General features: G+C 35.8%; 1 protein-coding gene across 1 annotated transcript; it reads right to left on the bottom strand.

Moving 5' to 3' along the window:
- Positions 1-2,297: 2,297 nt before the first annotated feature.
- Positions 2,298-2,723, bottom strand: LOC145681873 (protein GVQW3-like). The gene has a single exon (XM_081753479.1). It carries the CDS (start codon positions 2,721-2,723, stop codon positions 2,298-2,300), a length of 426 nt encoding a protein of 141 aa, XP_081609605.1.
- Between the last annotated feature and the right edge of the window lie 6,955 nt (positions 2,724-9,678).

Below are 9,678 nucleotides of genomic sequence, written 5' to 3'. Positions count from 1 at the left end.
AATTTTACTAGGTTTATTAATTTGATGGCAATATTATTATTATTATATTATCGAGTGAAATTCATTTAATAAATTAAATTTATTCACTTTACCCAAGCGAAATTATAAATGTTAATGCACGTAACATACTACGGAATTCGAATAGAAGAACGAACATTCTAAAATGGAAAGAAAACTCGATATTCAAATCACACCAATCTCTTCTCAGTACTATACAAACACAATTAGGTAAACCATCGGAAACGCAAAATTTCCGTTTATGTTTTCATTTTTAATTGCGGGGTTGTTTCCCAAAGCAACAAGTCCTGTGATATGTTTTTTACAAGTCGTAAAACATCATGAAGTGGAAGTACTATAAAAAAAATCACAATGAATGTTATAGAATCAATGAATGTTATTTCCAAATAATAATCTGGTACTTTTCAGGGTCGGCTTTAGGATTTTAATTTTGGATAGGCCCGCTCCCTCGCTTAGATACATATACACATTTGATTGATTAATGACAGTAGGAAATTACTTTTACAATAGTGCAGGAGCGTCATTTCAGATTTTGCTTAGGGGGACAAGACCCCTTGATATTAGTAGAATTTCGCTTCTCACTGATTTACTACTATTCTATTGATAAAATCTATATACATATCAAACTCAGGGGGGAAAATGCCCCTCCCTACCTCCCCTAAATGACACCCCTGCAATAGTGGTTGATGCTATTTGTTAAATAATTACCTACTATTAATATAAATAGTGGAAAATATATTTATTCTTTATTGTATATTTTAACATTTACAATTTTTTCAAAATTTTTGAGTAGGCTCGTACCTACCCGCTAAAACTACCACTGGTACTTTTAATCTGTCATGATTTTATTGCATATACAATCATACAATATTCAGTTTCGTAAAATTTTACACTTGTAGGACCTACTACAAGACTAGTAGTTTTGTTCTAATTTTTGCGTTCTTTGCGATCTCCGAAGTTTATGAAAATTGTTGCAGAATTCACAAATATTGGAATATATGCAGCGGAATCCATTTTCACGAAAAGGGCTAATACTTAAGGGGTATGATTAAAAATAGTTCAGTGTAAAAGTGGAAATTATTATTTCACCTTTAATTGCACAAAACAAGGTTGATGACTTGGCAAATTATTGATAAGCTAAAAGTATTGTAAATGTGATAAATCAACGTATACACTACACACACCTTTGTCTAAGAAGGTATAGCCGGGGTATATCTTCATTAGAGTATACCTTCTGCTTCAAGATGTATAGTACTTTTGTTTCATTTATACTGGTTAATTATTTATTTAATCAGGTCATGATTCCTCCCGAAATTTTATTTACTATTTTAAAGTAAATGATATATCTCGCAGAATTTTCACATTTCCAGGAATAAAATTAACAAAGGCCCCACCCGAAACGAAATCCTACTACTCACAGTCACTACGATTTCCTTAATTTCTTCTGGATATTGGCCGCGATTTTCTCTGTTCCTTCTTGCAGTGGGTTAGTTCCTTCTGCGAACGAATGTTATTAATGTAGTGGTGTATCTAAGGAGTATTGCCTTAGTATAAGAAAATTGCATATACGAGGGCCATGCCGAAAGTTTTTAACTCTGACCACAGAAGCATCGAACTGGAACAAATCATTTACAGTTTTTCAAAGTACTCTGCACGGACACGAAAACACTTTTGCATCTTTTCAAACCACTTAGAAAACTGTTCATTCCACACACTTTCGTCTATATTGTCCACAGACTCCAAATAAGCACCAATCACATCATCATCCGATGAAAAGCGACGTCCATGCAAGTGTTCCTTCACTTTGGGAAACACACACACACACACACACACACACAAATCGCACAAGGCCAAGTCCGGCGAATAGGGTGGATGTGGCAGCACTCTGACTCCTTCCTGGTTCAAAAAGTTTACAGTTCTTGCTGCACTGTGGGCACTTGCATTGTCATGATGCAACAGAAGATGGCCGAGTTTTGATCTTGGATGTTGGGCCTTACATTTTTTGAACACAGTGGGAAGACAAATTGTTAAGTACCACTCAGCATTCGCCGTACGCCGATTGTCAAGTACAACAGTCGCAACATGTCCCTTCCGTGAGAAAAAAGACGCAATCATTTCCTTTCCAACACTCAGAGGTCTCTTCACTTTGGTTGGGGGATCTTCATTCGCGAAGCAACACACTTGCACTGTTGCTTGGTAAGCGGCAACATGATAAATCCACGTTTCGTCACCCGTGGCGATGTTGTAAACATCACGACTTGCCCCTTGGATGTATTTATTCAACATAAATTCACACCATTCCACCCTACTCTCTTTTTCCCTTTCCGTGAGTAAATGGGGGACCCAACGAGAACACTTTTCCTGAGACCCAAGTTTTCATGCATAATTGTCTGCGCTGCTGTTGACTCAATGTTGAGAGTTGCTTCGATCTTCAGGAAAGATACACGGGGATCATCTTTCTCCATTTGCCTCACAGCTTCGATGTTTTCGGGAATCACTGCAGTGTTTGGCCTTCCGGAACGAGGTTCATCTTCAAGTGACGTACGTCCCCTTTTTAATTCCCAAAACCAATTTCCAACACTGGCTCGTGAAGGAGCAGAATTCCCAAAAGTATTCACCGAAGTTTCAAGGCACTGCTCCGCGGTTAAGCCCTTCTTGTAATCGTAGAAAATCATAGCGCGAAATTCACATCTTGACAACTCCATGGAGGCTTGCTATAATGTTTTGTTGACTAACCGGGACACTAAAAGAGGAGGATTAAAATACACCACAATATTTATTACATTGATACTTTTTTCTTCTATTACAGTATTGGATACGTCTCATACAATATGATCTTCAATTAAACCTAATTCCAAAAATCTTGCCAGCCTTTAGGCAAATTCAAGCAAGGTTGCAGTAGACTATCCTGTCGGTCGCCTTCAGACATGCAATAGAGCAATGCTATTAAGATTGATTTTTAAACCACTAATATTTTTCACTTGATTGCACCTTTCTCAATATGTCCTTTTTTGTTTTTATTTTATAAGATTTACTAATTTACTTTGACTCATGCATCAAACCTTTGTCATCTGCTCAAGCGTTATTCATCAATGAGAAAACCCTCTCTACTCGAGCTGATGTTCCGGGAAGGCAATAGATATACCCAACTATCAGCTAGAGATTGCACATTGGTATGTCATTTTTCTTAGCATGGCTGAATAGCAGCATCCATTCTTCTTCACTCAATAGTTTTTGGTTGTTTTTTCTTTTCTCTTTCCCAGATTCCCACTTCAGAAGTCCCAAACTTTTTTGGCAACGACAACTTCGTCAAAAGTTCATCTATATTTACCATAGCTTTACTAACATTTTCGTTCATCTTTTCTGCGCTTTCTTCTATATTATCCCAACAGATAATATTTTTATTTATCCAGGCAAAGTCATTGTCACCACCAAAACTGTTCTCCCAAAATTCTATGTAAGATATACACCGATCATACAATGCCTTGAAGTCATTTTGTATGGAAAACTTTTTGTACTAACAGGAACAGAATTACGGTTTCTTCTTTCTTCCAGGCTTTCTTTCAGTTTTCGGAGTGCATTGCAACATCAGTGGCATTTGATTTGTCTCTCACCATGGGTAAAGGTAGCTTTCCAGCACTGACCGGGACATTTCGGCAACCGGGCGTGACACCGGGATTATACTGTGAAACCGGGACTGTCCCGGCCAAACCGCGACGTATGGCAAGCCTATCCATGGCTAACTAGACAATGGGTCACGCGCGCTTCCTTATCTATCTTGTCTCTGACCATGCTATCACAGACTCATTGTTGTCATTGATGACTGAAAGTCACAAAATATCAGTGACGAATGCAATAAACAAAATATTGCTGCGATGTTAGATTATTGCGCTGCTAAAAAGTTTCGGCATGGCCCTCGTAATGCTTAAACAGTAAAGTATAACTGTAGCGTATCCTTTATATTTAAAAGGAATTATATAGTTTTAGATTGTTAATTAAAAATTGCCTTCCAATATTTTTTGTGAATATTATAATATTAAAAAACATCATTATCTTGTGAAAATTTTTAGGACTATATAGCAAGAGCGTATCATAAATTTTCAAACCGAGTAGACACCTTAATATTTTTTCGACACAGTACAGACAGACGGAATTACATACTAGTACGGTATTCTCATCAGTAGCTTATTGACGGTAAGTCAGAGTCCGGAAACTCCGGATTTGCAATTGTCAATTGGGTTATTTGCAGCACTGTTCACTAGGCAGCAGCAGAATAGATTTGAGTTTTTTTTCGGAAGCCCGACAAGAATTCTCACTTTTTCGTGTGATATTCTTCGAGAAGTAAAAACGTACCAGAGATTAGTGTTGAGTAAAGATACAATGTGGAGAGAGTAAAGCGAGAGACCTTACCATTAGTGAGGAAGAGGAATGGAACTTCTTGGAGTAAACTACAACAGCAAGAACTTCAAAAGAGAACCGGCAAGTATTACTAACTTTTTTTCAACAATGATCAAGGCCCTATGATTGTAATTGTTCATATATTGAAAATATTTTTTTATACAATTTCACATCTTTTTCTCCCACCATAATATTTATTTCCTTTTGTCCTTATTGATCCCTGCAATTGTGTGCAACAAAATAGTTTGTCCAAATACCGATACCTCTCATTACTGGAACCCATGTATTCACAAGAATGCGATAGTTACATTAAAGGCTATGAGACTTACTGTGATTGTAAAGGAACAAATTTTATTTGCACAATTGCTGGAATCTTTATGCCACACCAAGTGTGTAACCACTGATTTTCATAATCTTTAATCTTTAATAGTCACGAGTCTCATAATCTTTACTGCAACCCAGAGGTCCCATTCGTCTTTCTCTCTAGTGCTAAGGTCCACTTGTCTTTAACTAACTGTCTCCGACTAGTCTCTTACTCAAAACAAGTCTCTGGTAGTTTACTGCTCGAAGAACACCACACAAAAGAGAGAAAGTTCTTCTTGACTTCCGTTACAAAGATTTTTAAAAAGTTAAAAAAAAAAAAAAAACACTTTGATCTATTCTGTTGCCGCCTGATGGATACTGCTGAAACTGACCCTCTACTGCCACCTGGTGAACCATGCTGCAACTGATCCAATTGGATATCGCAATCTGGAGTTTGTGGCCCCTAGCTTGACGACCACAAGCTGGTATGTTGTACAGTAGAAAAAAATATCAATTTTTAAATGTAAACCAATGCTACCATTATTATTTGCATTTATACAACATGTAAGAAAATCAACTATAAGCTGCTCAGCGTAAAGAAAACACATTCTTACCTAGTACATATCATTCTATAGAAAATCAAGGAATAATTCTTCTTTTTCATATATTTGGACATACTAAATTATAAGAATTATAATATTCAACAGTTACAGAAATGTACAACATACCTTGATAATTCGTGCATGTTCTTGTATGACAATTCATTGTGACGATTGTTTAAACTGGGATCACTTGTGCATCTTTTATCAGAAATTTTTCAATGTCCTTTAAACCTGAACTCTGTCGTTAGGCATAGAATTTCTTAAAAAGGTTTTCACGCGCTTATGAGCGCTCCGTCGTTGAAGCAGTTTAAAGTCAAATGTAACAACTTTTGTCAGTTGCACATAAATGCTTTGTAACTCATTTTCGTGTATTAATAATTCATGTGGTGACAGATATTTTTCAGTCACTGTGAAGTGTCGTAAATTTATTTCTCAGTTATTGTTTATCGAAGAAAGGATACATCTTTATTAACTGTTGTAGTTTGTTAAGAGGAAAGGAAGGGTGCCGATGCCCCCTAAGCTTATGTGAGCTCCCACATTGTATTTATGAATATACAATATTTAACATAATTTGAATGCAATTTGTCTTAAAATCCTCATATATGCCTTCTGCATCTGAATGGGCCCCCTCAGATTTACAGAGAAATCGGCGCCCTTGGAGGAAAGTTGTCTTTATATTGAAGAAACTTTTTCTCGTTTAACAATTCTACGAAACTGATTTCCAAGAAATCTTTCTTTCGTTTGGGTTACAAATGAACTTTAAATTTTGTGTCAGACTGCGCAAATTTCTCACGTAAGGTTCCTCCTCATACTGTTTTACTGTACATAGAAGACGAAACTTGTTGAAGACAATGTAGTATCAGAACAGCTTTACAACTGTAGAATCCTAAATATATTATGAGGGAACGCAAACCGTTTACTGAATCACCAAAGTAAAAACATAAAAGTAGGGTTTTAAAGTGCAAAACTACTACCACATTCAACAAATGGAGGGTCCCGTTCATCATCTTCAATAACATGGGTTATCGCTCTTTTTGATTCTTAAAAGAGACTTTAACTGTTAACGCTCCTCTGGAATGGTAATACCTCCTCTAGAATGGTAATGCCATTTGATGTCACTGTGATGAGGAAATCTCAAACCTTATTCCCTCAAAAGTTCGCACTTTTTAATATGTGACATAAGTACTAGAAAATGTACTTATGTCACATATTAAAAGCTTTATTTCTTTTATATGCTTAGATGCATACAATAAAACAATATTTATTTGGTGGGCATAGCAATGAATGACAAGTTCACATGGGTGATATTGCTTGAAAAGCACTTGTATGCTAGTACGGGAACCTTTCAATGCAGATAACCAGTCATATGTTAAACATACAAGTTTATTTTCTACATGCAAAAGAACGTCAGATAAATTCACTGCTGTTTTGTTTTTAGAAATATAGCAAAAATAATACATCTTTCTTCTACTTCGTCTTTTATAACATAGCTGAATATAATGCTCATTTGATCTCTACAAGAAACATCAGTAGTGTTATGTAGTTTGAGGGAAATTTCTCTAATCTTGGGGTAAATTTAGGAAAAAGGGAATTTTTTGATAAATCGTAAAAAAAAAAAAAAAAAAACAGGGAAATTCTCCAGCTGACTGATTGACTGATAAAAATGCTTAAATTTTTCTTCGTTCTTCAGAAATAAACCAATACAATAGTAATAGTGTGTGTGTGCGTCCAAGGTAGCATAATTTACACTCATTGTTGGCTGGGTGTATTTGTGTGTATCCTTTAGTTTAAAAAAATCAATGAAAAAGTTCTAAAAAAAATAAAACCAAAAAGCAAGTGAACGAAACAAACGTACTTGGCACTTCCTTTAATATAACTTAATTAATCTTTTGTTATAGGAACTGGACACTCAACAAACTGGGGAAAATTTGATGAGGAAAGGGAGAATTTTGAGTCAGTTGAGGGAAATTTTCTTTAAGAAAACCTATGAACACTGGATCTGACCAATTTCATTGTTAATAGTCTGTAACAATACATAGTTAATGGGTGGAATGAGACAATTTTGTGTCTAGTGATGATGTTCCTTTGAAAGAAGAGTAATAATAAAAATGTATTATATAAGCTTCTATTCTTCTGCAGACAATAAATCTAAGAGCTCTAGATAGTTACCTTTATTTGGAGGTAACTCGTCTTCGCGATGGCCACCGGCCACGGAATGCTAATCTTCTTTCCCTATATAAGTAACAAATTGTGCCAGCCTAAAACTCTTTTGTTCGTTGATACTTTTTCATTATATTATAAGGCAGCCAGACGCAAAGATTATGACAGTGTATGTTCTATTTGATTTCGTCCTAACATACGAAAGAACTCCATATTTTTAATGTTTTTGAGAGGAATGGCAGTTGGTCTGGTAGCCCTTGGATTGTTTACTTCAATTTTCCTTATAGGGACAGAATCTTATTTATAGTACGTTTTTATCTTTGTAAATAGCTTGCGGAACTTTTAAATTTTGATGAGAGCACAAGCAAGCATTGGACTTTTTATTTTTATATAACAGGTTGAACTAAATCTGTTGAATTACTAAAAATTCTGACAAATCTTCAAATTATTTTTATGAAACATGTTTTTATTTCGCACTTTTGCTGCTGTAGGTCCTTAAACCTATTGTTAAAATACTTGGGTTTGTGGAAGTTTAATAGAATATTATATTTCAAAATATTTCATGGAAAAATAAAACAACAAAAAAGAAAAAAACACATTATCTCTATTATCAGAAAGTCTGTGTGATATTTCACTTTGCTCGTACCAATCTGCCCCAAGCCAATACCAATCTGCCCTTACATGGGGAAGATTGGTACAGATTGCAGACCTTTCGTAAAATATAATTTACTCCAGGTAGAACATTAGTAGAAACAATATTGTACATTATAAATGTAGCTAAAGAATCACAGTTTAAGTAGGGAAAAAAATCAGGTATCTCAAGCTGGCGATATGTTCTAAAATCTCGGGTAAGTAAGAATCGTACCAATGTACGCCCCCTCTCCCCTAAGTTTTTTTTATTTTCTTTAGATTCCTTTATATTAACTAACTAACTCTATGGCCTATGGAACCGGGAGGTTCAATGCCGCGTTCACAAAAGCTCTCCACTGACTTCTATCCTTAGCTAATTGCATCCAGTTTCCACTTTGTATTCCAATCTCTGCGAGATCCATCTTAATATTGTCCTCCCATCTGCACCTAGGTCTTCCTAATGGTCGTTTTCCGATTGGTCTTTCAGTCAAGACTTTGAAAGCGTCTCTACTTTCTTCCATTCTAGCTACATGACCCGCCCACCTAAGCCTCCTAGACTTGACAACCCTAACAATGTTGGGTAAAGCATATAAATTATGTAGTTCCTCGTTATGAAGTTTCCGCCATTCCCCATTCCCGTTCCTCTTGGGTCCGAATATTCGTCTCAGGATCTTGTTCTCAAATACTTTCAGTTTATGTTCTTCCCTCAGAGTAAGTGATCATGTTTCGCAGCCATACAGAACAACAGGCATGATTATCGTTTTGTATATTTTAAGCTTCAAATTCCTCGACAGAATTCGCGACGACAAGAGATTTTGAACTGAATAGTAACATGAATTCCGTGCTTTTAGTCGACATTTAATTTCTTCGTGAATATGATTTTCCTCTGTTAATATTGATCCTAGATATTAGAAACTATCCACTTTATCAAAAGTATTATTTAATATTTTAACGCATCCATAATCTGCTGTATTCCGGTCCCGACGCACTTCCATGTATTTAGTTTTCTCTGCATTTTCTTCTAAACCCATATCCCTGTAAGCGTTTAATAACATATCTGCATTTCTTTCTATTGTTCTCCTATCATCCCCTATTAAATTTACATCATCAGCATATGCCATAACCTGGTGAATACCGTTCAACTCTAGGCCCTGGTTGCTATCTTTGATTTTCCTTATAGCGTATTCCAGAACGAAGTTAAATTATAATGGTGACAACGCATCTCCTTGTTTCAGGCCATTTTTGACGTGAAAGCTCATGGACAAAAATTTTCCTACCCGGACTTTACTTTGGGATTCATTTAAACATATCTTAATTAATCTAATTAGCTTTCTCGGTATTCCAAGTTCTGTAAGAACGTTGTATAATGTTTCTCTCCTAACCGAGTCGTACGCCTTTCTAAAATCAATAAATAGTTGATGTACCGGGGTATTGTATTCCCACTTTTTTTTTTTCGAGTATTTGGCGAATGGTAAAAATTTGGTCGATAGTTGATCGATTTCGTCTAAATCCACACTGATAATCTCCAATAATTTCATCTGCGTATGGGGTCAGTCTTGCTAACAGA

The sequence above is a fragment of the Thermobia domestica genome, chromosome 3 (assembly GCF_964235325.1).
Source record: "Thermobia domestica chromosome 3, izTheDome1.hap1.1, whole genome shotgun sequence".
Classification (NCBI taxonomy): Eukaryota; Metazoa; Arthropoda; class Insecta; order Zygentoma; family Lepismatidae; genus Thermobia; species Thermobia domestica.
Note: the sequence above shows the minus strand (reverse complement) of the source record. Positions and strands in the feature narration are given on the sequence as shown.

Bases quoted from the DNA above. Each gene is read 5' to 3' on its own strand.
- LOC145681873 (XM_081753479.1), bottom strand. From the start codon at position 2,723: ATGGAGTTGTCAAGATGTGAATTTCGCGCTATGATTTTCTACGATTAC.